The sequence below is a fragment of the Peromyscus maniculatus genome, chromosome 17 (genome assembly GCF_049852395.1).
Source record: "Peromyscus maniculatus bairdii isolate BWxNUB_F1_BW_parent chromosome 17, HU_Pman_BW_mat_3.1, whole genome shotgun sequence".
NCBI classification, from domain to species: domain Eukaryota; kingdom Metazoa; phylum Chordata; class Mammalia; order Rodentia; family Cricetidae; genus Peromyscus; species Peromyscus maniculatus.
This window is the reverse complement of record NC_134868.1, coordinates 25,625,762-25,653,704: the sequence shown is the minus strand read 5'-3', so window position 1 is coordinate 25,653,704 and position 27,943 is coordinate 25,625,762. Positions and strand designations below refer to the sequence as shown.

General features: G+C 48.2%; 1 protein-coding gene across 2 annotated transcripts in view; it reads right to left on the bottom strand.

Annotated features, from left to right (window-relative positions):
• Wwc2 (WW and C2 domain containing 2) overlaps positions 1-27,943 on the bottom strand; it is a 178,546-nt gene that overhangs the window by 47,029 nt on the left and 103,574 nt on the right. For both annotated transcript variants that reach the window (XM_006970956.4, XM_042262852.2), the window contains exons 5-14: positions 26,141-26,220; positions 21,601-21,730; positions 17,897-18,043; positions 16,629-16,702; positions 12,923-13,165; positions 7,871-7,960; positions 5,971-6,587; positions 2,104-2,233; positions 1,160-1,240; positions 1,001-1,087 (exon numbers count right to left, since the gene is read on the bottom strand). In XM_006970956.4, the coding sequence (XP_006971018.2) occupies positions 1,001-1,087; positions 1,160-1,240; positions 2,104-2,233; positions 5,971-6,587; positions 7,871-7,960; positions 12,923-13,165; positions 16,629-16,702; positions 17,897-18,043; positions 21,601-21,730; positions 26,141-26,220 (1,679 nt within the window). The remainder of the gene's footprint in view (positions 1-1,000; positions 1,088-1,159; positions 1,241-2,103; positions 2,234-5,970; positions 6,588-7,870; positions 7,961-12,922; positions 13,166-16,628; positions 16,703-17,896; positions 18,044-21,600; positions 21,731-26,140; positions 26,221-27,943) is intronic.

The window sequence follows — 27,943 nt, the reverse complement described above, 5'->3', positions numbered from 1 at the left end:
GCCTGGCTGACATGGAGTCATGGGAACCGCTCAGCTGCCATTTTACCTCCATCTCTGTCCTGCCATGTTCAGAAAGGAGGTTCAGGGCAGAGGAGACACGCAGACTTGGTATTGTGTGTCACACAGCCCCGAGCCCTTCTTAAGAGAGTCACTGAGACTCTGGCTCTAAGGCAGACTGCTGATAAAGAGCCGAGAAGCCAGCTCTCTTAGGAACAGCCCTGAGGCAATGGGCAGCAGAGAATCACATCAACACTTCGTTGGGATTCCTGGTCTAATACAGTGAAGTAACTGCAACTGAGAAATGACTGGTCACTGGACGTGACCATGGAGAGGTAAAAGCATGCTCTGTCATGGAGCCTATTTCTGCGGCAATGCATAATGTAATCCCTACATATTCATGTATGACATCAGAAAAAAAATTATCCAAACTAATACTAGTAACTAGTATGCACTAATAAAAATTAAAATCATATTTCCAGCAATCAGGCCCCAGCACAGCCTCTGGTCAGAGAAAGGAACCAGAGAGACTTAACTCCTAACCTTAACAATTACCATCTGAATAAAGACCTAACTTTTTTCCTTTCTCACACGTCTCTCTTCATCCTTCCCTACGGTTGCTTCGGACACAATCAGCCTGGCTATTTCTCCCCTTACCTTCATTTTTAAAAAAGGATCTATTTTGTTTTTAACTACGCGTATCTGTGTGTGTCCATGTGCGGGTCTCTGCAGAGGTCAGAAAAGGGCAGTGGTGCCCTGGAACTGTAGTTATGGGTGGTCAGGCGGGCGCTGTCCAATGTGGGTGCTAGGGAGGCAAATCTGGGTCCCCTGGACGAGCAGCAAGAGCTCGTACCCACTAAGTCATCTCTTGAGTTGCCCCACCCCCCAACTCCTGCCATGCCTTCATTTTGATGAACTGTTGGCTCAAAGGCAGAATTATTGTAAGAGGGAAAATGTGAAGGTTCCTGGTTTGTTTTTTATTTATTTTACTGACTCTACTTACACTTTTGAAGAATGAGGTATCAAGAAGGCATGAAGATTCCGGAGTTGTGCTATAATCACCACGAAGCTGGCACTTTTGGTCTCGTATCTGTCAGAGGAGACAATGGATCAAAAAGAGTAACCTCGGCCGCTGGCCTCACCTCCACCCTCCCTGGCTTACCTGAGTCCTATCTGCACCTGGGCGGTCTCCACAATGGTGACATCCTCTTCGTGATAGGGCGGGTCCTCCATCTCACCGGGCCTAGGCCAGGAGCAGGCGGACAGTCGGGTAAGAGGGATATTGACTGCTACGGCTACTCCTTGCCTTCTCTCCTTGCAAAGGGAACCTGAATGAACAGCCTTCCCATCCCACTGCTGTGGAGCAGACCCCCCATGAAAGCTACTGATTCGGGCTTCTTCAACTCCATCGAGAGTCTGACTTGAGCTTAGGGAACAAACTTTGTGACATCTGGCTTTCCTGAGCCCCGTGAGGCTATCCCACTGTATTGGGGGCTTTCAGACGCCTAACCAAGGTATTCTTGTGTCAAGCAAGCGTCGGCCAATCACCAAAATTCCCAGGAAAATCGGTGTCTGAAATCCCAGGTCAGCTGCCTCTGAGTACATCAATCTGCTTGTCATTTCCTTAACTGGCAGGAGGTTTCTGGTAGAGGACCACACTTTACAGTGTGCACCAGCCTGGCTGACGGGCATGCAGGGGACCACACTTTACAGTGTGCACCAGCCTGGCTGACGGGCATGCAAGGGACTGCACTTTACAGTGTGCACCCGTCTGGCTGACAGGCATGCAGGGGACCACACCTTACAGTGTGCACCAGCCTGGCTGATGGGCATGCAGGGGACCACACTTTACAATGTGCACCCGTCTGGCTGACGGGCATGCAGGGGACCACACTTTACAGTGTGCACCCATCTGGCTGACGGGCATGCAGGGGACTGCACCTTACAGTGTGCACCAGCCTGGCTGACGGGCATGCAGGGGACTGCACCTTACAGTGTGCACCAGCCTGGCTGACGGGCATGCAGGGGACCGCACTTTACAGTGTGCACCAGCCTGGCTGACGGGCATGCAGGGGCTGAACGTGTCCCACCCTGCAGGTTCCTTACTGTTTCATGGAGGCTTCGTAGACCCCACTGTCTCCAGCCACGGACTCATCAGAGGCGGCGGCTGACACACAAGCAGTTTTGTCTCCACGCAGATGGATCCCTCCTCTCTTGGGTAATGACTTTTCCACATCTAAGGTAGAGAAAGTGGTAGACTCATTCGTTTCTTATTGGGACAAGTGTAAAAATACTCACACCATAGACGACCAAAGTACAATTTCCTTCTTCTTAAAGTCAAGAATATTACGCCCTATTTTAACAAACGATATGAAAGAAGATGCTGGGATTCAGAGGGTCTGGGATTTGGTTACTTGGGAAAAACTGTCTTTTCTTTTGCGAAAAAATTTTTTTTAAAAGATTTAAAAGTGCATTGAATGTTTTGCCTACATTTATGTAACTGCACCATGTGCATGCAGTACCCAGGGAGGCCAGAAGGTGGCGTTGGATCTGGATTTGGGACCGGCAGTTGTGAACCACCCTGTGGGTCCTGGGAACTGAACTCAAGTTTTCTGCAAAAGCATCAAGTGCTCTTAGCCACTGAGCCAGCTCTCAACACCATCTCCCCAATTAAAAAACAATAAAAAATACGTGGGGGGGGGGCATGTGGAGGTCAGAGGCTCTCTGCTTCCATCCTGTGGGATGGAATTCAGGGTGTCAGTCTTGGATGCAGATACCTTAATCCACTGACCCATCTCACAGGTCCTTGCCCTAAGATACTTGAAGGCAAGGAACCCACAATTTCCCACTATCCCCAACTCCTTTACCTCAAGCTTTCATGAACAACCACAGGCCTTGGCTAAGCAGCCATGTGCCCCCTTCAAACACTGGCGCTGGCCCTACATGAGCAACTCCAGCAACTCCACAGAGGAGACTTCGCTCGCCGTGTCTCTCTACACGCCCCTTTCTCCTTCCCCTGTGCCCCTCTTCTAACAGAAACTCAAGAAAAAAACGTCTTTGATTTCCATGAATTCTCACCAGCTAATACCACTAAAAAAAAAAAAAAAAAAAAACCCACCACAAAAAACTTTTTGTGTGCCACTGAATCTTGAGCAGCAGCTCCCACTTAACTTTTATCTCTAACTCATATTCATACACCAGCATCCTGCAGGGAGCGAGGAGCATTCATTGAAAGTTGTGCTCTGTACTCTAATAAGCTGCAAGCCCGTGGAGCGCTTTCATCCTCCAGTGAGTGAGCCCGAGGAGCAGGATTGGTATGCACGCGGCCCCCCTCTGAGTCATGACTGTACATCCTGTTAAGATGTTTAAGTTTTAAGGCTTCCGATTACAGGATTGATTGCGGCATTTTCTCTTTCATTTCTGGCAGTGGGGATGCGTGTGCCTTGATGATGAAGTGCCTTCTCTGTGCCCGCCCCCCCTTTGTGAGGGGTGAAGGTGATGACATGATTTATTGATTACCCCCAGGAATAACCGCGGCAGTCTGAAAACTGACTTTGACAATGACAGAGACTGACTGTGGGAAGACTTCATCGTTATTCCACCTTGGTTTCTGTCATGCGGCAGGGATTGGTGCCGAGAGAGCAAACGGCCTGCAGGACGGCCCGCCTTCACCTGTGGAAGGCCTTGGGATGTTAAGACAGGAACGGTGTCCTTCCCCGTGCCCCCGCCCTTAAAGGTGGGAAGATGTTCCCGGGGCCCAAACAGTCTTGACAATTAAGACACACGCCTTCCGCTGTTTCCAGACAGGAGGCTGAAAGCGAGCTGCAAACAAAGCCTTGTGTGCATTTTCCAAAGTGACTGGCTAGAGGTACTGGAGATGGTTCGAACCCGGGGCTTCAGATGTCCTAGCCAAGCACTCTGTCACTGAGCCACAGCCAGACCTACGGTGCCCTTTTAACAACAGTGTTATGTAACACTTAAGAGGTTAAAAAAAAATGGTTTCATGGGGACTTTCTCCAGGCACCTGTCTCCAGCCGCAAAGTCTTCAACAAAGCCGCTGGCAAAGTCAACTATTAGGAACTTGGCAGCCATGAGTCACCAGCCTGTGTAACCGGGGGCCCAGGATCACTCGGTGACAGCCCCTATGCTGAAGGCTTTGGGACCCTGCTGCTTTGTGAGCACCTACCCTGATGGACTGGGTTCACCACTTGCTGAGACGTTGAGAGATGCCCACTAGAGGATATTCCAGAGACCTAACGGGCGGAGTCCGGTACAGATGCTCAGGAAGTCTCGTGCCCCGAAAGGCACAAAAGAATAGCCCAACCACCAAAGTGCCCTGCTTCCTCTCCCTGCCTGAACCGGAGTGTGGTGTGAAGAGAGTGGGCACACCAGCGTTCATGGGCTCTCCTCAGCACACAGGATAACAATGACCACAAACTGTGCGTGCATGCGTCAGGCACACTTGGATGGCGTTCTCTGAGGGTGACTACGCAGATGAGGAATGGGTCTAAAAGACAGGACAGCCTGCTCACCAAAACAGCCAAAGAGGCTAGAGATGCGAGTGCAGGCATGGTGCTCCACTGTACTTCTTCTCACAGGCCCTTGTGAGGCCCCCAGTGGCTCTCTGCTGTGGAGAGCCATTATGGACACATCTCCCATGTGCTTATTTGTGTGTGTGTGTGTGGGGGGGGCAGTATTTTAATAGAATGGCCTGTAATGTTGGCACATCCCGGAAAGAGGGCATACAAACCGCAGGAAGGTCTCATCCACTCCAGCTCTGCCCTGGTCGCTAACGAGAACACAGCACTTCACTGTTCCGTTCCAGACATGCCTAAATCAAGTTGGATTCATCTACATCTTTAAAGATCTCAATCGACCAGTCAACTAATACTTAGAATTCCTACACCTGTGTATACACATAAAAAACACTCCTTAAGACAGCAAGGACGGGGTTCTTTCTACAGGGGCTGTTCTTTCTGCATGGTAGGACGCGCTGGCACGTGCTGTAGAGTGGACTATCCTCGGAACACAGGAAGCAATGTACAGCAAGGGTGCCATCCGCTCTTCACACCTATGGCGTTCACGGGCAGCTTCCACAGTGCAGAGGAAAGCAACTTTAACGAAAGCATTCCAGAGTTTCGGCATCTGTCGGGAAGGAAGCACTCGGCCCATCTCTTCCTGGACCTGCAGCTGGCAGAGCAGCCAGCAGATGGCAGAGTAACTCCGGACACCGGACTACAAGCCACCAAGTAACTGGGGCAGAAGGGGAGTCTGGGCACACACCAAAGACGGTGTTTATACAGAACTCGCCAAGCAAGCTAACCACAGAACCTTTGCGCTAATCAGCCAACATGCTAATTGACTTTGTTTTCGTCTGTTTCAGGGCAGTTTTAAAAGAAAGTCCTTGTCTCTTTGCTATTTCTGAACCAGAGTCCAGGTGGAAGTGTGGACTGCTGATAAAATACATCCTAGGCATCTGCCACCCACAGAGGACCCCTGGACTACAGAACAGGCGGTGTCTTCCTCGGAAACTCTCCCCCTTACTCTTGGGGACAGGGTTGAAGCTGGAGCTCAGCGGGTCGGGTCCTCCCAGCTCTGCTCCCTAGCGCCGGGACTGCAGGTGTGAACCTGCCCTAGCGGCTCGTCCATCAGTGATGGATCTGGACTCCGACTTCAGCATCTCCTCAGCCCCTGTTTTTATTTCGGGGTACTGAACCCAGGATCTGCACACACGAGACAAGCAAGCTGTCTACCACTGAGCTATAAATATATCCCCCCTGTCTGCAATGGCAACTTTTATTTGACAGAGACAAAGTCTAGGTGTAGATTAAATGCTCTTTAAATGAACAGCCTGGAGAACGAGAAGGGAACCATACCCTTTCTTTATACATGGAAAGGGTGACCTAATCCCTCCTAAAACGGCCGGGGCGGGGGGGGGGGGGGGGGGGGGGGGGGGCAAAGCTCCGCACTTACCTGTTGTCCCTTCATACAGCAGCTCTCCCGTGCACTCATCAAGGCCCTTATCCTCTAAGAGAGACTGGGACGCTCCTGAATCCGAATCCAGCAAGACCTGATTTTCCCCAAGGCCAATGTCAGCAAAGCGGCTGCTCAGTCCACAGTCCTCGAAGTCCACAGTGAACTGGTGCAGAGCGGCATCGTGAGAAGACACCGGAAATGTGCTGTCCAAGACCAGGGGGGAGCCGGGAGGGGACAAGGATGAAAGCGAGGACCTGGAGGAAAGGGACGTCACTGACTTGGAGGCCTCGGTCAGCGGGGGAGTGTGGCTGCTTGCGGCGACTGCCACCCCACAGAGTCCACTCTGCCCAGGCTGGCTGGGAGACTTGGCCACCTCATTCTCGTGGATGGTGGTGATGGGTCCCGAAGGCATGTAGCCACCCTTCTCTTGAAGAAGGAAGTCCAGTTTGTACTGGTAATCTGCGTCCATCTGCTCGCCCTGGCCGCTGTAGTAGAGTTCACTGGAACCGAGCGAGTTGAGGGATCCTCGGCTGGAGGTGTTCAGAGAGCCCCGACTGGACGTCAGCGACCCCAGACTGCTCCCCGAGGACATGGACAGGGTGCTGGAGGAGAGGCTGGCAGAAGAACAGTCCACTGTAAAACCTGACTAGGCAGAAGAACAGCTACAGCACAGGCTCCTTCAGACAGGAAGGGGGTGGAAATGGTGATGCCCGAGTTAAATCTACAGCCCGGGGAGAGGTGCTGGCTGCTGGGACAACCATTTCCCTACTCACTCATTAATATTAGCAATGCTGCTCTCTCCTCACACAGCTCAGAAATTCTGTTCTTTTTTTTTTTTAAAGATCTATTTATTATGTACATACACTGCCTGCATGGTATGTCTGTGTGAGGGCGCCAGATCCCCTGGAACTGGAGTTACAGACAGTTGTGAACTGCCATGTGGGTGCTAGGAATTAAACCCGGGCCCTTCACCTTAACCTCTGAGTCATCTCTCCAGCCCCCAGTTCTGGTCTTTTTAAACAATACACGATACACGGCCAGGAGGGTGGTGCACACCTTTAGTCCCAGCACTTGAGAGGCAGAGACAGAAGGGTCTCTGTGAGTTCAAGGCCAGCCTAGTCTACACAGCCAGCTCCCGAATAGCCAGCGCTCCACAGAGAGACCCCGTCTCCAAAAATAAATAAATAAATGAGTAAGTAAATAACCACTAAAGGCGGGTAGAGTGGTGCACACCTTTAATCCCAACACTCAGGAAGCAGAAACAGGTGGATCTCTATGAGTGTGAGTCTAGTCTGGTCTACAGAGTGAGTTCCGGGACAGTGTGGGCTACATAGTGAGATCATCGTCTCCACCACCGGGGATACGTCTTTTGCAAAAGTTTAAGTCAAATCACATGCCTATCTGTAAGTCAACAAATTTGTCCACAGCAAATTCATACTTTAAAAATCCTGGAAAAGACGAACGCATCACTATAGCCATGGTGGCTAAGAAGAAAGGCTCTTATATAAAGACATCAGGTAACAGACCCAGGAGCTCACTCACGTAAAGTGACTATTCTAGCCGGTGTAAGAAATCAGCGGCAGTGATTTCACGGCAGATCTCTGCATCTCCCTTGGTAAAAGGTGGGATGGCGGCAGAAACATGCTGTTCCCCTAAGTTTTCAGTGGTGGATAAAAGCAAACCCTCTTTCTGGAGGATATTTTCAAAATGCATTCTAAACTTAAATATGGAGTTTACAGGGGGAAAAAAACTGTTTCTAAATTTGGTAATTTAAACATCAATTGAGCGGGCGTAGTTTAATTGTTTACTTTTAAGCAGCTAAAACCAACCAGCGAGGACCCAGGACCTGCCTGGATGCTGTGAAAGACATTTCCCTTCAAGGACCTGGCAAGCTTACCTTTTCAGTTGTGAATACAAATAAGTAGTTAATTTAGTAGTTTCTTCAAGTTTCTGTAGCAGCTCTTTTCTTTTCTCTTCTAATTTCAATCTAGAAAAAAAAAAACCAAAGAAATTAATTTTCAAATGATAATGTAGAAACCAAAACTAAACAACAGAAAAACTCAGTATCCCAGAATCAGGTGTAAGAGGAGGACATCTGGATGAACTTGATAAAGGGAAACAGACGAGGAGCAAAGCTTTACAGCCATGAGAAATGAAGCTGGAGACATATATCCAGTCCCAAAGCCAGGAAGACTAAACTCTTGACGGTGTAAACTTTTCTGAAGTTGGTAACAAAAGCCTAAACAAAGCCGAGAATCTTAAAGGACTGTAGGTTGGCTCTCGTTTGGAAAACATTAGGTGGCAATAATAAGGAAGTGTAAAAGGCCACTTGAAGTACTGAATTTAGCAAGTGCTGCTATAAAACAGCACTTATTCCTGAGAACTGGGAATTCCCTGGGAGGTTTAACAGCGGAGAAAGATCGGTTCAGGAGACTGTGTGAGCTAACCTGCCGTCACCGTTTCAACAAGTCCAAGAGTGTCGGCGCCTTCCTAGCCACATCCTGCCTCGTCACCTGGAGCAGATTATCATAGTTACAGTACTGGAGAATTTTATCTCGGAACAGCAAATTCGCTTCAACATGGGTCACACATCCAAGGATAAGCCTAGTGCCTACACAAATCGCATCGGCCGAGGGGCCTGATACGTCACCTGAGGAGGGCAGGGGCTGGTGCCCACTCTGGGATTTGCTGTCTGCGAGCCCAGGATCAAGCCACCAGCTGGAGGGTCTCACCTTTCCCAGCTGTGAACAGTGATTACAAGCCTTCTGTGTCTACCTGATAAGGCAGTTAGAGGGATCAAACAGAGTAAGGCATGGGAAAGTGCTCTACAGAGCACAGAACAATCACGCCTGTTCACAGCCCTGCAAGGTGGTGATAGACACAATTAGCCACATTGCTTTGGAGAAAAAGAAAAATCTCCCCAATTTCCAACCCTTTGAAACTGTATGCATGTCTTGGGGAAGAGACATGGTGTGAGGAGATGTACTCATTTTATTTATAGGTACCTATCCCTTTGATGTGCCAGCCACAGTTTCCGTTATTTGTTACAATTAAAAAGTAATTCTTGCCATTTCCTGGAATACCGGCACGATCAATTCTTTCATAACTTCTATAACTCCATTTTTAAGAAGCGCAGTCTACTTCTTAAAATCTCTCTAACAAATCGCTCACTCAGGAAGAAAAATTAACATAAAGATGAACTGACCTGGAAGGCACAAAGGGCTGGAGAGAGCCCCAAACCCTGCCAAAGCACATGTCTCTGGCAACAGGAGACATACTTGAGAGATTAGTGATATTTTAAAACAAAATATCACTTTTATTAATACAAAGGCATTTCCTCGTGTCCTAAGGGGCTCTAATGCGACATGTCATGGAGGATGGCGTCCTCTGTTCTCAAGGCCATAATGATGCTCAGGGGCTGCTGTGCCAGCTCCTGCTGGCTGGCTCTCAACTGCCAGTGTTCAGTGTTTGTGCTCATGTGTACTCTCGTGTGCGTGTGCGTGTGCGTGTGCGTGTGTGTGCACATCAGAGGTTGATGTGGATGTCTGCTATCTTTTGGAGATCATTTCCTACCTTATTTATTTCTTTTACGTGTACGGCTGGTTTGCCTGTGTGTATGTCTGCACACCCCATGCATGCATCGCCTGTGGAGGTCCGGAGAGGTTGTCAGATCCCCTGGGACTGGAGTCACAGCCAGTTGTGATGTGAACCAACGTGTGGGTGCTAGGAACTGGACCTACGTCCCCTACAAGAACAGCCAGTGGTCTTAACCTTATTTTTCAATGGAAAAGAGACCGCTTCGCTGTATCGATGGCGTGAATGCTTTCCTAGGTGCAAAGCTGTGAGCTCAGGAGAGACAGTGTCTCTCTCTCCAGGTGCTGAGATAGAGACAGAAAAATAAAAATAAACGGCGCTCACGTGCCCTGCCCATTTGTTTTAAATAACCTTCAGATGCCTTAGCAAAAAAACATTTAAGTAAGCCAGGCACATTGATGATTCCTGGGTGAGCCCTTGGAAGTGGTGGGAAGCAGCAAAGGTCTGTCAGCTACAGGAAGTCACAGCTTATGGAACGCCAGTGCTGTGGGCGAGAGTCTGAAAGGGGTACAGGAAGGGAGAGCCCCTTCTTTTCTGGTCTGATGGATGCAGATAGGCTTTATTACCACTAGAGGGCGACCTCTGCCACTGCGGTGGGGCTCCCTGCTATTGCTATACCGTGGCAGCAGAAACCGGGGTCGGAAGGATACCTAGGATGACGGGGAATTCGTGTGAGTTTAGTGTCTTTGGAGCCCACGGTTTGAGTTCACCCCTGAACTCATGAGAAACCCACAGTAGGATGGGAAAGAGGAAAGTGTAAGGCAAGGCAGCAAGCAGCTTTCTTTGGCTGCGTCAGAACCAAGAAGGAACCGAGGGTCTGCTGTTGACAATGAACTCCATGATGAAACTGCGAATTCTCCTTCCTAGGGTGTTGCTGGCCATCACCCGCTCTACCGCTGAGGAGGCGTGGCTTACAGAGCAGGCTCTTACTTACCAAGGTTCAAGGACAGCTGGATCGGAGCAACTGGCAAACACAAGTATATACAGTAGGAAGCGAGGGTGGGGGTAAAGAACAGGAAAAGGAGACGGGGTGCAACGGTACAGAAAACTCGCTTTACCAAGAGCAGCCAGGCCCTGCTGGGCTGTGTCTGCGTGGGAAGCAGGGGTCCTGGCGCTCACTGGAGTCCCTCCGCCTCGCGCTGCACCATAGCCATGGGATGCACCCTTGACCACAGACACCAAAGGCAATTGCTATGCACTTACTGCGTACGCCAAGTGCCTTGACTTCCAGAGGACTCGGAAAACCAGTATATTACACAGACAACAGACAGACACAGCCCTGCCTGCTCCTATGAGGTCAGTGGCAGACGGATGCGCAGGTGAAGTCAGCTAACCACACTGCCTATTCCCCATGTGGCACAAACCCCACGGCTGCGTCTAACTATTATCATTGTTTTATGTAAGTACTCCATAGCTCCCGCTTCTGCTGAGTCCCAGCCTGCCACTGGAAATCTGACAGTCCTGATGTGTGTGCAAACACAGTGTAAAAGTCACTCATGGACAAACCATCCCTAATAAAAAAGACAAGCAGGATGCCATGCGCCTGTAAATGTGGAGAGGATGAAACGTGCTCCCTGTCTCCTGGCAACAAAGCTAAAGGAGGCCCAGAGGCCACGGAGGAGAGGAGAGACACTTCGCAGGTCGGATGAGCATGAATCCTGAGGAGTCTCCACAACCTGGTCCTATAATCAAAGATTCAACCAAGCATGGAAAACCCTGAGTTTGTACTGATCACATATGGACTCGACCTGGTCATTGTTCCCGAAGCTACATAGTGCTACAACTATTTCCGTAACATTTCCATCGTCAGGAATTCTAAGTAATCTAGAAAGTGTCCAAAGCTTATGACAGGACATGTGTATGTTTTCTGTTAACGCTACACACTTTGTACAGGGGAATTATGGCTTGGGTAGAAGGGAGGGGTCCTGAAACCAACCCCTTGGGACAGCAAGGGAACAGTACGTGGTATTTAGTAGGTGCCGTACGACGTAGAATGCACTGGCATTTTCCACGGGGAGCCCACAAAGGCTACCCGCTTCATTACATTCACTAATGAGTCTCTGCTGGAGATTTAAATGATACAAAAGCAGAGAGTGGAAGTCACCCTTTCCTTCTTGTCCCTCACTCTTGTGCCTGTGAGTGCTTGCGACCGGGGTCCTCCCTCACACCCCAAACTAACTCTCCACCAGCACTAGACAGAGAAAGCAGAGGAAGGTGGGCCAGAAGTGGAAAGGAGGCCACAGGGAGAATTTGGTTGAATGCGTGCAGTCTGCAGAGGATTTGCCTTGGGACACCTGCTCATGTTCCCTAAAACGAGGATGCTGCCGCCACATGGAGCATCTCCCCCAAATGGCTACACTCAAAACACGCACATGCTAAGACCTAATCAGGAAGGGCAGGATTTTCCCTTCCTGCCCCACTGTTCCCATACTATCAAAATAGTTTAACGTTTAAAACCCAGACATTTATTGAGAAATAGGGATTAGAAGGTAAGAGGCAAAGAATGAAAAAAAGAAAGGAAACTGGGCTCTGGATGGGTGTCTGAACTTATTTCCAGGTCATCTGAGACACGTGTAGAGTCACTCGGGGCACGCACGGCTCCTCCTGTGATGCACACTGGTTCTGAAGGGCCAGTTTGTCGCCAAACAAGCACGTGGCCACAGCAGCCAGCAAGATCTATCTGGGCACGGGGCTCTGCTGCAGGTGTGCTCACACCCAAGGGACACACGTGCCCTCCGATTAACACTCCTGCCCATCTGCTTGCGGCCCTGGATGTTTTAGAATAAAGAACTCCCGACCTTCCCTCAGAAAAGTCAGGAAACTGCTCAGAATGATTGCCTCTGCTTCAGAAGCCGGTTTCAACTGACACGTCACATATAAGGAACATCTTGTGACTGATTAAGATATCAAAGAGAGCAAGCTGTCTTTTCCTCTCCTTTTGAAATTAAAAGCAATAAACACGACTTCTTGTCAGCATTGAAAGCGCGCCTAGGAAGGCTCATTTACTGTATGAACAGTCTGGATCATCTTCCTCAGAGGGCAACAGTTTATAGCTATTGTTATCAGACTTGCTCCATGATGTGCTGCATTCCTGATTTTATGTCGACGTTCCTTAGTTACTCGATATCCGTCATGAGCACTTTCACATCCCTAATAGACACAGAGGAACTGCTACTCCGGGGTACAGGAGAGAGAGCTGTATTGCTCTGTGTAAAGGAAATTGTTTCCCGCTGCTTCTGAGTCCACTAACAGCAGAAGTTACTTAAGATTTCCAGACCTAGAAATGTCACCATAAGACATAATAAGCACAGGTTCAAGTCACCCTGTTCCCAGAGAAAACCAAACCAAACCAGACCTCTCGGCCAGAGCCCTGCTCGGCACGCCCCGCGTGGACGTCAGCTCCTCCTCCAGCCGCTGGCGCTCGGCTTCCAGACGTTCCAGCTCGTCCTGCGTGCGTCTCTGCGGGGTGATGAACTGCAGCTCTTTCAAGAGCTCTTCCTTTTCATTAATCAGCATCAGCTTCTCCTTCTCGATGTCCAGGGCCCCGGGCCAGGCCTCGCTGTCCAACTTTGACAGTTCAATTTTCAAGTTAGCCATGCTAAAAGACACAGAAGGCACACGTGTTTAGGACTCCCAGGAAATGGGAATCCACGTCCAGGCTATGTCTGGGTGCAGCTGCAATCTACATCTTCCCAGAGAGCAAGCAGCAGCCACACACTCCAGGTCACGTGAACAGAAGCATCTCAAGTATGGGTACCACAGGCAGGTATCCCCGATGTGTGTGGGGTAACGGGAAGGCTAGTCAGGGTGCCCCAAAATGCCACCGTTGTAGGTTAAAGTCCTCTGGGTAAAGCTTCCATCCCCCCCAGTCAAATGGTACTTCCAGAGCTGGGTAGAAACTGAGGCAGTAGCAGATCACAGAAGGAAGAGATGAGAAAGGAAGAGGAACCTTGGTCAACCCATATTAAGGCAAAATCAGTTCATTAAGGTTTCCCATCACCGAGGACAATGGGCAGGGCCTCGCCTCCTCACACTCCACTTTCCTCAAACCTCACAAAGGGAAATCTCCCCTCCACTGGGGCCTTTGCAGGGTGAGCATTAATTACTGAGGAATCTTGTACCATCGCGGGCGTCACTGCTTCTGACCTATGTTCCTAGCTGGTTATTTGGCTGTACAGGCGCAGGCACCGTGGACCTTCACCAGCAAAGCAAAGGTGGCTGGTGTGGCAACCACAAGGACACGGATGAAGAAGAGGGAAAAGTAGCTCGGTACAGCCTCAGGTGTCACGGTTTTGCCTGACCGGGGACTTCCCTCTGTCTAGAGTCCAGGTATAGATGGTCAAATCTACAGAACTCCCAATTCGGCACAAACGTCCGGTCTCCTGGATGAAATGACTTGCCCAGCAGCACTACGAAGACAATCAGGACTTCCCACAACATGAAAGCAGATGGCTCGCCGGCCATAAGGCGCAAGACCTGAAAAAACTATTGGCAAACTGGTACTGACACAGGAAACCCATATCCTTGCATGAACCGGTGGATGGCTGCTTTGGCTGCTGCGGGAGCACACACCACATAAGAAAAACAGTCAGCAAAAGGCCTGTGTTTCTCCTATTTCAAACGAAGAAACTATTATGAAAAAACAGCTCAGAACAAAGATGTGACGCAGGTCTGCACCCTGCGCCTAAGTTTCTTACTGTGTTTTTTTAAAAAGCAAAAGCTATCTCAGATTGACACACAGCAGTGTGCTGCTTTTCCCCCTCCTGTCGGGACTTACGAGAGATATAACATCAGCTACTCTTCAGCTTTAACTACAAAACAATCAACAACTGTCTCCACGCACTGGAAAATTAATCATCAAATTGCTAAATAAGCATGATTTTATTAGCTTTGTTGAGCATATAAAACAAAAACAGGTTCAGGGAAGAATAACTCACCCCTTCCCACATTAAGAATTGAGGAGGAAAATGCATTTTCAACATATGCAAAATCCCCTGAGAGTCATCTTCCAGACAGCATCACCAGAAACCTAAAACCAATCCCAAACCAGTGCAGCTAGATGGCAAAGAGGCAGGAGCCTAAGTTTTGATGTGACCAAAGTAGCCAGCTGAGCTGGGGGTAGCAGCAAGGTACAGGGAAGAGAGGTATCCGTGTATTACTTGAGGGCACACGAGTAGACATTGGATTTTATTTTGGAACGGTCACTCAGATCTGGCAGGTAGAATGGGGAGGGACTTCCAGGAACTAGGAAGGGAAATGTCACCTAAGCTCTAGAGGTAATTAACTGTCACAGTTGGTCACCATTGTCGAGGGAAAGCTCAAGGTGACCCAAAGGCAGCAAGGTGAAGTTGGTGAGAAGCCCTGGTCTAAGCCCTGGGCCTCTTTGACTCTGAATTACGGTCAACAGCCTGCAGGGAACCAGGCATGAATCTTGGGCTTTGTCCATGGCAGAACCACAGAGTTCTGGCTGTTACAGGGCTGGACTGCTCGCAGCAAGAGGACCGACCCTTGAACAATCCACCCTGGAAGTCACATCACTGGGCACACCAAAGATCAACCCTCCAAACCTACTGAAGTCAAGCTCCCAGTTCTGTTCCTGGACAGGAGATAGCATAATTTCAAAAGCGTTCCTACCCTCAAGACATTTAAAATCTATTGGGGGAAGTGAAAGACATTAAAATGAGCTGAGTTAAATGTGGCAGAGAATGACCAAGGGACTTATTCATGGGCATCTGGTTAATCATTGGTGGAATGAAGCTTGGGGTTCTCTTCAGTAAATTGAAGACTCAAGTACTATTTGAACACTGGCTAACACACAGGAAAACATTATAGTAATATCCATCTCACTTTGTTAAAGCCAGATAATCTCTAAGACTATGATCAATTACTTGAAAATCTGATCGTCTCTAATAATAATGGACACATTTGAATGTCCGAGGTTCCTCCTTAAGGTAGGAGCCATTACACTCTGGGAGGGCCTCATGGACTGAGAGGGAACAAGATAAATTTCTTGGTCTCCTGTATGCTGACAATACAGTTTCTCTTAATGTCTCCTAAATGATGAGAAACAACGGCATTTTTAAGCTCTTAAAAGAAAAAGAATGAAATGGATGGTATCAGAATGACCATCACCCCCAGAATGAGGTGTGCTACAATAAGGAAGTAATCTGAGTATCCATCTGCTATATTAGGACCATGCGGTCCTCTCTTGTGCGGTACCCAGCAGAGTCAAGGGATTAAAAAGATGTGAAGACCAGAGCTGATAAGGTAATGGGAGAGATCCTCTCCTCCTTCCCTGGCCTGTCACGGAAGAGACACGTAGCACCTTCTGGATAGCCGTAGGGAGCCTTCAGGACAAAGGCCCACTCAGAGGTAAGTCCCCAGCCAAGGTACAAGGCTGAGCCACCGCACGGGGTTTCAGTCTAGGAAGCAACCATCGCTCTTTCGACTGGATGTATTATACAAGCTCAGAACTTTTTTCCCAGAAGGGAAGGGGAAACTTTTATCCTCATACTTCTCATTAAAGTCTCCCTATAGTATGGTGGTATTCTATTTGTACTGAAATGTGATTTTAATTGTATATTAATAAATAAAGTTGCCCGGGGGTCAGAGCTATTACAGCCATAGCAAGAGCGTCATGGTGGTGGCGCATGCCTTTAATCCCAGCACTTGGTAGAAGAGCTAGGTCCATGCCTTTAATGCCAGCACCTAAGAGGCAGAGGCAGGCGGATCTCTGTGAGTTCAAGGCCAGCCTGGGCTACAGAGCGAGTTCCAGGACAGTCAGTGTTACATGGAGCAACCCTGTCTCAAAACACCAATAAACAAATAAAAATAAATTAGAATCCTCTTCATTTTTCAGCTTTGTAGGGAGGAGAGAGAGCTGGAAGACGGGAAGCAACCTTTGCAGGTTAGAGCAGCAAGGTCAGACTTGATGAGAATGGGGGCGGGGGGGGGGGGGGGGGGCGGGGGGCGCACGAGTCACCACAGCAGCAAAGATTAATTCTGAGAAAGAGAGCATCCTTGGAACCCATGGACCACAGCCAGCCAGCCCCGGCCCTCACCTTCTCTTGGCGTCTTCATACTGGAGACTCAGCCTGACCTTTTCAGCTAAATTTGATCTGCTCCGTACCCCAATCTAGTAAAAAGAGAAGGAAAAAAAGTCAATTAACTCTGCTAATGAATGAAGTAAACTGCTTTTGTTTCTGGGAAGCCCAAGTAATTGAAGAGCTGGAGAAAATGGCTGTGAAATGGGGGAGCGTCCGTTCAAAGGGCTTACTCAGCAGGAGAAAGGCGTCCTTCATCCCAGCTCATCTGTTTCCCCAAGACTCTAGCACCACCTTCCCCCGCAGAGTCAATCCAAGACAAAAATATTAGGGAAATGTGTCTGGTATCTGACAGTTTATGAAGGGTATATAGGTCAATGAAATTTATGAAATGGACCTGATTTCTTTGCCAAAATTTCCATTATTTAACTCGTAACTACACGAAATGTAAATGAAGTCACCTCAGGAATTAATTTTTCAAACAGGTAAGATCTGCTGTCAGCCTGCATCTGCTCCCTTTCCACAGCACACGCACGGAAGAGGCATAAATCTAACCGGGGACCTAACAAAACTAAATACTTGGCGATGGCTTCTCTCGAGGGAGGGGTGGGGAATAGTGATACACAGATCGCAGGAAACAGTTTCAAACATAAGCTATAGTTCACAAATACTCAACTTCAAAATTATAACAACAATTTCTTTTTCACAAACAAAACCAAAAACACATGCACATGCATGTGTGTGTCTGTGTGAGTCTATGCTGTGAGTGGGGGTCCAGGGCGGCCAGGTCCGGCTGCCAGATCGCCTCGAGCTGGAGTCCTAGGCTGTGACTGGGAGGCTCTGGCAGAGCAAGAGACACTCTTGAAGGCTGAGCCATCCTCCAGTCCCTTCCTGTTAGCTTTAAGAAGCACTTTCCTGTTCCTTATGCCCTTTAAATGTTCATGCAAAGTGACTCCAATTCACACGGCTGGAAACTGAGTCAGGGAGAAGTTAAACTGGGTTGTAGTCTAGCTTTTCAGTAGCATCTGTAAAGAAATGCGGCCAGAGAAAGTTCCTACTGTGTGCACTTGGCACTTTGACAGAAAAGACGAGGCTGTGGTTTTTAAAATGAATCTGGAGGATGAGATACTGAATGCATACTCTCCAGCTCCTGTTCCAGGCCCCCGACCCCCATCCCTGTCACCACCAACCCCACACCCCCTCCCCCCCTGCACTCCTACCCTCCCTCACCACACCACCCCTGCGGAGGACAGTACTGGGGCAGTGGATGCCCTCTGGCTACTTACATCTCCAGAAATGCTGGTCTGGGACCCAGCATCAAGGGTCTGTCTGGACAGGGAGAGGTGCGAGTTCCCAGGACTAGATCTCAGGTCTGGCTCGGAACTGTCCATGTTCTGATCCAAATGAAAGCGCTCCTGCAGCTTAGCAAGACTCTGTCAAGAAGCACACAGCACCACTTAAGACTAACGCACAGGACGGCAGTGCCTTTTCATAGCGTCACTAAACGGAACGAGCCGTGCCGATGAAAGCCATGACGTTATCTGTATATTTTGCACAAGTACATGATTCTAGAAGTATGTGAGAGCATATTTAGGAGGTGGCCTCCCTTCTCCTGTGGACACCAGGATCTAGCTTTGTATTGATTTAGTATATTTGTATTTTGTATATGTCTCTGCATGTGAGAGTCACATGTGTGCAGGTGCCAATAGAGGCCAGAAGAGGGTATCCGATCTGGAGCTGGGGTTACAGGCAGTTGGGGACCCCCTGGGATGGTGCTGGGAATGGAGCTAAGGTCCTCTACAAGAGTGGCAAGAATTCAATCACTGAGCCGTCTCTCCGGTCTTTAGCCTTGACTATATAATATAGTGTGTGCAATTCTTATTTTTAATCAATTTATTAAGCCAACTCTCTTCCAATGGGAATCTGCTGTAGTTTGAATACAGGGTGTGCATTCCCTAAAAGCCTGTGTGGAAGATTCTCAGTGTAACAATGCTTAGAAGTAGCAGAGCCTGTAAGAGGAGGGGTCAATACAATGTTACTAGAGTTATTCAAAGACCCTGCTTCATTCCCAAGAAAGCACGTTGTTATAAAAAGCACAGGTTTGGTCTCCGAATGGCTCTGGCTTCCTGTCTTGCCACCCATCTCTTTAAGGGGCAGCCTGTCACTGTGACACAGCCACAGGAGGACTTTGCTACAGACTGACAAACGGGGCCAGTCTTGGGCTTTCAGCCTCGGACACTGAGTTAAACAAGACTCTTTCCCTGATTTAGGCCGTCCACTATAGCAACAGAGAGCAGACTGCTACAGAACTGCCCACTTAACAGAAATGATGGAACCACCGACTATTTATAATGCGATCTCTCACTTTCGATCTGGAGTCAAGATTACCATTCACAACTTCACACCGAGGCAAGACCCAATACTCAGTTTACATTAATACTTGTGGTGGTCTGAAAGAAAATGGCCCCCAAAGGGAGTGGCACCATTAGGAGACGTGTCCTTGGTGGAGTAGGTGTGGTCTTGTTGGAGGAAGTGTGTCACTGTGGAGGTGGGCTCTGAGGTCTCATGTATGCTTAAGATACCACCCAGTGTCTCAGACCACTTCCTGTTGCCTTCTTATCAAGATGCAGGACTCCGCTCCAGCACCATGTCTGCCTGCCTGCCGCCATGTCGAACCATGATGATAATGGACTGAACCTTTGAAAATGGGACCACCACAAATAAATGTTTTCCTTTCTAAGAGTTGCCGTGGTCATGGTGTCTCTTCACGGCAGCAGAAACCCTAACTAAGACAAAACTACAGATTAGGACATTGAGACCCAGAAGTTGTCCACGGGATAGACCTGGCCTCCTTTGCGTCCATCGACGTGAGCCTGCACGGCGCTGCCCGGGTCTGTGATGGCTGGTTAGGAAAGTGGGTAATCAAAAGCTTTTTGAGAACCCTACAGCAGCACTAAGTAAAGAACAAACAACAGAACCCTACGACTGGGAACCGAAGGGCCGGGATTAACCCGGTGTTTAGAATTTCCATGCTAAGAGAACAGCTGTGAGAGGCTGTGAAGCTGGTGTGCACATCTGCAGGCCTGGCTATCTATGGTAAGGAGGAGGGGAGGGTCCAGTTCAACCTGGGTGATAGGGGGTCATCATGTTAGAGGAAGGGAGGCGGGGAGGGGGCGGGGAGGGGGCGGGGAGGGGGCGGGGAGGGAAGGAAGGATATACTAGACATCCACTATTTAATTTCCACCTTTCACAGGAACAGACATACACCATATGCACACATGTGTACATGTAATACAACTCACACAGACACATCAAGTTATGTATCATAGAAAGGAGCAAAGGAACATTTCAGTGAATGCGAGCAAATCTTTTCTATTTTTCTCTCTGTAAATGGAACGATGAGTAATTTTTTTTTTTTCTTAGCTGTGATGATGACACAGTTAACCAGTTTGGTAGCATGTGACTAACACGTTTCAATGAAATGGAAGATATTGGAAAATAAAGTGAGGGCATATTATCAGCACGAGGAGAAGGAATATTGCTGTGGAATTGGTTCTGAGTGGCTGTGTGCTTATCTTTAGGTGCACATAATTGTGTTATTGGGCTTTTATGTAAAATATTTGTTACTGTGCTCAAATAGTTTTGAAAGTCATAGCCAATATCTGATTTCCCTTCTAGTTCTATTGTTGAGTTCAGCAACTACTAATTAATTATTCCATGTACTTTTGTAGCTAAAAGAATTCTCTCTGACCTGTGGGTGGGACCAGAGTTTACAGAAGAATCAAAAGGGATCCTAACCTGACCAATCACAGGCTCCAATGTAGAAGTGTTCCAGGTTCCAATGACAGAACTACTATGCGACTTCAGAAGTCACCAATTTAATTAGCAGGACAATTGTGGGACAATGGTAAAATATGTGGGTAAAGTTCTGCACGTGTTATACACGTGCTTAAGGCTGGCTGAGCTCACACCTCTATCTTATGCTTACCGGCTCTGTGAGCTTGAGTAATGCATTGGGTTGCCTAGGCTAGAACTCATCTAAAAAGAGGGCCATACTAACTACCTCAACATCAGCAAGGATTAAGGGAACTACATGTGAGCGAGGCCCTCGGGAGACGACCTGGCACAAGCCACACTTCCAAGGATCTGCCTTTACCACTGGTGTCTTTTCCATCAGATCACTTCTTGTAAGTTATTTTAAAATCCCCAAAATGAGAGATCCCATGGATATAAGACTATCTATCATGTTCAGCTAACATCTGGAAACCAACATGCTGAATGTCACATTTAAATGGGGAGGTTTGGTTAAGCACCAATGTATCATCGCTGGCTCTAACACTAGTCAATGACCCAGACTGAAGCCTGACTAGATGGTGATGAACTCCTAATCCCCTCCCCCCTTTTAATTATGAGGTAGAGGAAAAGGGACAGAAGGAGATGTCTCAAGACGATCCCTGGCCCTGATGGGTGCAGATATTCAGAATGCTCATTATCCAGCTGCTGTTTTGGTCTTCCTCTGTACGAGGATGGACCTGAGGAGTTAAGATCTGTAGGCAGAAAACTGAACAGTGAGAACAAAGGGATCAACTAGCAGCTTTCCTGGAGGTAACTATGGCTGTCCCCTGGCTGGGTCAACCTCCTCCAGCCCAAGAGATATACCCATTTCCTACTGATGACGGTGACACACTCCTATGTACCCTGGGTAAGGGTCGCTGGTAGGGGGAAGCCTGATAATCTAGGTTCCACATGAAGTTTCCAATGGGTTTAGGGGTGTGCCAAGATGTTAAGCTCTCCATATGGATTGCGGCTCCACCTCCCCCGACTCCACTCAGTCTAAAAGGACATTTGAGTCCTGCCTTCACAAGTTGAGAACCAACTCATTCTGTGTGTGTTCCTCAGAGTCTGTAACCCTCCATGGTGGGCATGATCGGTGTGAGTAGGGAGAGCTTCCCGGGCCCCAGCAGACAGACACAGAAGCCCCACGACATACTTGCATCAGATCTTGCTTTTCTTTTTCTCCTGAGCTGATGGCTTTTCTGATGGACTTCAGTTCCGTCAGGATGGCTTTGGCTTCACTGAGTTCATACCCACTCTGGCCTCCAGACATCTTTTCATCAATTCTATTAAAAGAGGAGGAGACAAAGGAAAAGAAATTTAAAGAAACAAATAAATAAGTGCAGAGGAGCCGCTGGTTTCGGGGTCCCTTCCTCAGCAGATGACTTTGCATCATTGCTCTCCCAGGACCCCACGCGGACTGAGTGCCTCTCCCTTCTCCTCAGGTCAGACGTCTCCACCCACTACATCCTAGCTTACCCCTTCCTAACCACTTTCAGGCACAAACCCATGCTCGGCTGCTCCTGATGATCTTCACCACACTCAGCCTTGTCTGTTAGCCAAGAAAGAGCGCTGGCAGGGACCAACACTGCTGACGCAGACGCAGCCACTGAAGTTCAAGCAACACCTGGCGGAGTGCGGGCAGCGTGGAGTCTTCAGTAAGTGCCTGACAAACGCTTATCAGTGCTAGAGAATCTCTTACGGTATTCGGATTATGTGGCTTCCTACTTCTGTCAAATATCTAAAAGGTGTTTATTAAAGCTATGAACTCAGATGAAATTTCTTGCCTTGCAGAATGAATTCGAATTTAGGAAGAAGACAGATGGCAGATGTGCCCCTCTGCCAGTGTGGATTGAGTAAACAGCTCTTCAGTGAGTCAATCTGTCCCGGGTCCCCACGGAGGTACTTATTTTACATCATCATTACTGTAGGTAGTGGACTTGGAGACTCGTGGTTTTTGAAGGGCTTGGCTCAATCAATTTTTCTACTTCTTTTTAAGAAATTGTTGGGTCTTCTGTTAATGATCAGCACCCTGTTCTCTCCAGTTATGGTCCCTCCAGGGTTCCTTATGGCTACGACTTGGGTTTTCCTTACAGATGATGCCTCTGCCCCACCAGCCTTCAGCTCCACACAGTTTCTCAGACCTGCTTTAGGACTGACTTATCTACAGACCCTCCAGAGAAATGGCAGACACTAAATCAGAGGAAATGGACTCGGAGCTCATCTGGTTTAAGCCATTTAATAATTAATACGCACTTTCAATGTGAAAGGTGCATCTGAATAGAACACAACGCCATCTTAATCACAATGCCAAACAAAGTTAACTCAAACAAGTACAGCGTGTAGATAATGCATCTCCCCAAGTACTATTTTAGTGAATATTTTATGCTACTGAACAAGCAATTAAGCCTTTAAAAGCCTAGCAAAATAAACTTGATTATAAGGTCATTTGATAACTAAGTATAGGCAATAGGGTCACAAATTACACATGCACGCACGCACGCACGCACGCACGCACGCACACAGTGTTTAGATAGGAAGGGGCCTTGGGGGTCCTGTTGTTTCTTCTTCCAAATGAAGAACTGGGACCAAGATCACGCAAATTTAACCTTCAACCACATAAAACAGCTAGTAGGGTGGCTATCCTAAATGACCACTAATCTAGACTATTTCACGAAAACAACATCATGAATATTGCTTCGTTTCACTTCTCTGGGAAGGGAATCTATGGATGCATCCTTCAGCTCCTTGAAGAACTATATCCACCAGCTTACTACAGATGAAGGCTCACTCACTGAAGAAATGCCACTTCCGACGGCTGTCTCAGCATTTTCAAGCACGGCACTTATAAATTAAAAGCGAGCCAACAAACACTGGAATTTCATAAAGAAGCTTACATGAAACAGAAAGTGTGTTAAAGGGAATCTCCAAAGCCCGATGACTTCTCCCCCCGTGTGAAAACCCTCAGCATGCAAGGGTAAAACATCCCCTGCATGCAGAACCACACTGTGCCAGGCTAGACTGCAGCTCACATTTCGGAGAGTTGTGCATTCTGGTGGCGATTTCTCGATTCCTGTGTTGGGGGCCCTCCCTCAGGCCTCCCTGCTTTACCCCAAAGGTTCATTTCCATGTTTGGTTCCATGCTTTTACTTTCTCCACCTTTCACTTCCCGCTTCCCTGCCTCTTTCGACCTGACTATAAAAATGTGATGTGGTTTGGTGGGTTACTCACTTCCTGGTGGCTCTCGTCAGAGTGCCATAGGCTTAACCACCTTCTGCTCTTAAAATGAAGTGCCACGCTGTTAGTTTTCCGTGTTTGAATGAAAAGAAGCCTTATTTCTCTCTAATTTTTTTTTTTTTAAACTTTAAAACATTTATTCTCTATCTGAAAGAGATTTTCACTTGCATGCCTTCTCTGGAAAATGTGCCTGGGAGCCAGAGTTTCATGGGAACCATACCTGCTTTTGATTTGCTACGTGCTGCTATCATTTCCCACCTGGGGAGGCAGCAGAGGGGTGTTCCTGGTATCCTTCCAGACACAGGCCACACCAGTGTTAGGCCACAGTCAAATGTGAGGGCAGAAACCGAAGGAACAGACAGAAAGGTATTTGTTCACCCAGCATAAAACTGTCGTGCCACGTAAAATGAAATCGAGGATAAATCACATCATAATTCAAGATTCAGCAAAAATATCCCTGTCTATGGCAAAGAAGTGAAATGTTCCAGGAACCTGTCACAGCCACGGCACACAAACCAACAGTCTTCCATGGAGTTAGCCATGAGGTTTGTTTTTAAAGTCTGGACAAGAGCGGAGGAAAAGGCTTTGCTTTGTCTATACCTAAGAGCAACAGGAGCGGTCTCTGTCCTCAGATAGTGTATCTTTCTGTTCTTGGTTCATTCCGAGAGGAAGCCGGATTTCTACACAGATGTCCATTGTTTTCCCACGGAATGTCACCGACACAGTCTTAGACATGCCTTAGATTCCCATGAAAAGTGTTTGCAAGCAAACTGCTTTGAAACAATAGAGTATTGTCACATCAACACAACAAAAAACAGCAAGTTTGGCTAACCTTTAACCTTGGGTGGTGACATGGCTTATCACTTCATGTGTCTTAAAATGTCTACCATATGGCTAAAAATTTTATGGCACTCTTTAAAAGTTGGTCTGATCTCCTCTTGCCCACAAAGCCCTGCTTTATGCTGATACACAATTACTAAATAACACATCTAAGTCATTCTAGCCTGCAGCCAGCTGAGGCCACTGCAAGTCTAAACTGGAGACTTCCTGAGAGACCATCACATACTCCTGGCAATGGAGGCCTACAGCAGGTATCTTCAGACTTCCTCAGGTGTCAGTCAGGTTTGAGAAGCACTCGGGTGAATGGACCTACAAGGGTGTCAGCACCCCGAATCTATGAGGCAAGACGGCTGAATCATAACAACAAACGTCTGAGAAAGCAGTCATGTGTCTGAATGCCGGGCAAGAGTAGTGGGTGGACATCACAAGATACAAGTCACCACTCAGCACAAAGGACAATCAGCTCATGTCAGGCCAGTGACATTCATGGGCTTTAATGGGGGTATGCCTTGGATGGCACCAGATTTCCTAAGAACAGAAGGCAGACCAGGATTTCATAGGCAAAAGAAACGGAGCTGGGTACTTCCCAGAGAGGTGGTTCCCGTGTAAGCCTGGCATTGCTGACACTCTGCTGAGGAAGCTGCTGGGAAGAACGTGAAACCTATCCGAACATGAACCTGGCCAGGAAAATCCCTGGGAACACTGCCCTGTAGCTGATGGCACCCAGCCCTGCCCAGGCAGAAGGATATACAAAGTAGCTGAATGCTGGGTACAGGACAGCTTTGGTGCTCTCTGTGGTCATAAGGTTATGAAAACCACAGGTTTCTTCCTCTCCAGGAGATATCGGTGCACTGGGGACCGTGGGAGACAATGTCTCAGGTGAGCCCAGCACCGTCTGGTAAGCATTAGCCCCATCAGTAGAGAACCGGGGCGTCTATAGGGTGGGAACGGCCGGCAGCATGGGTTCTCCCAGAACTGGCCACCTTTTCTTATCTACATTTCCCCTTAATCCGGCCCATATTAATTCTACCCCAGGGGCCGGCCAGTATTTAGAACTGGAGTGCAAAAAAACAAACAAACAAACAAAAAAAAAAAAAAAAAAAAAAAAAACAAAAACAAAAACGAGGGAATGTGGGAAATGAGGAGCGGCAGGCTCATCTACAGAAACTAACTTGCCCTGACTCCCTTGAGATGGGTCAAGCTGGACTCCACATGGTCCCCGGGACAGACAGAAAGGTGGACAGAATCCCAGGGAGAGCTCAGAGCCTCTCCTGTCCAGCCCACCCAGTCCAGCCAGTCCAGCCATCAAGGCAGACCCATACCACAATCTGAGAGGAGGCTGGCAGTGGTCCAGGACACGAAGTGAAAATTATCACTTTGGTTTCTTGGGCTCATCTTCAATGATTAAGAAAAAGTTGAGACCTTTTCAAAGTGTATAGATTTTTTTCCAAGTATTTTTTTAAGTTGATTGCTTTTGGACTTTTGGCACAGAGCTTTAAGCCTTTCACTTTCTACGTTTCTTTGAGAAGTCTCTTATGTAATTGGTATATCTATTTTTTTTTTTTAAATTAGGGAGCTTTGAATTGCTGTAAAGTCAATTTTAGTATTTTAATACTCACTGTTGCAGTGTTTCAAAGCCTTGCTCTTTATAGAGAAGTTCTTGCTTCATCTGGGAGAGTTCTCTCTTCAGCTTTTTAACCTTTCATGAGAAATCAGTGTGACCATTAGTGTTTATATAAAGCATTAGTAACAGCACATTATTTCAGAAGATCATACATTAGTAAGCTAAGAAACATTTCACTACTTCTCCATCACATAAATTCTAGGGGAGGTCTATGAGTTTATTAAATTTATATTTAAATTATCAGTGATGTCACCATCACATAGTTACCATTGTGAGGAGCTGGACATCATTCCACTCTTTGCTTTGTGGCCCAGCCAGTCACGGTCACATTAGCACCTGTAACCATGTATCTCTAACCTACCCTGGACTTCTTCCCTTCCTTCCCTGGGCTCCGGTTGGCCAGGCACGCCCTGGTTTCTCACATGTGCCCACTGACACACGCCTCAGGGGCCTCACACGTGCCCACTGACACACGCCTCAGGGGCCTCACACGTGCTACCCCTTTGCCCGAGGCTCTGCCCAAGCCTCTCAAGGTTGACTCCTCCCACGTGTCTCTTTGAGTTAGTTCCCATGTCACCTTCTCTATCCATTTTCTTCATCCTGAAAGTACTTACTGACTTTCCAATATGGCCCGGTCTGGGCCTGAAGCATGGACAGACAGACACAACCTCCTACACCTCCCACCCTCGTGGTCCTTACTGAATCCCAGAGTCAGGTACTGTAGAAATACAGTCACCCGGTGAAACAAATTTTTCCAGACACTGGAGGTTCTGTGCAGCGAAGTTCAGTGTATCGTGAAGCATAAGGTGTGTGTGGCGCCCACGTCAGTGTGAGGGACTGGACAGAGGCCGTCTGAGGTGTGAGGAGGGGAGAGTTAGTGAGCACTCACTTGGTAAAAAGGGAAGAGTCTCGGAGTAGGACAAGTGCCCACATCCTAAAGCCAGGGAGGACTTCATTCTCGGGACCTTCAAGAATGCTCCTGTGGCTGGGTCACAAAGGAAGAGGACGCTTGGGGCTACAAAGGAAGGTCTGGGATACAGTCTTGGAGCCACGTTGAAGATGAATAAGATGTGAAGCACGCTGAGAATCGACCTGGTTAGGTTCCTGTCCACTCCTAGATGGCTTCCCACAAGTCATTTTCTTGATTAATGACTAACTTGGGAGGCTCAGTGCCACCTGAGGGAAGGTGGTCCTGGGTGGTGGGAGAAATCGGGCTGAGCGAGCCAGGATGAGGGGGGAGAGCAGGCCAGGAAGAAGCTGTCTTCCTCTGTGGTCTCTGCCTCAGTTCTTGCCTGGGGTTCCCTACCCTGACTCCCTTCAGCGATGGACTGTGATATGGAAGAGTAAGGCAAAGAAGTCCTTTCTTCCCCGAGTTGCTTTTGGTTATGGTGTTTTATCGCCCCAATGGGAAGCATATTAACACAAGAATCAGGGAGGGATTTGAAAGCCAGACCTGCTTCATGAGTTTAAAGGACACTTTGGTGGCTGGACCAGCAGGACCAGCAGGACCCGTGGTACCTGCCCCGTGGGCCAGGATGTGGACAAGTGCTTCAGAGTAGAGCTCAGAAGAGGCAGAAACCCAGGGGACTGAGTGACAGACTCAGTGTACTGGGTGAGGGAGACAGGTAGCAAAGACCCCTTTCAAGTGCCCGGCTTTGGTACCCAAGGGGGATGAAAAGACTAAGTCCGGGGAAACTTTATGGTCATGTGGAATATAAGGACTTGATGTTCAGAAAAGCATCTAGATTAGAGAAAGCAGACAGACCCTCAGAGACGTCTGGGAATATATGAGATCACC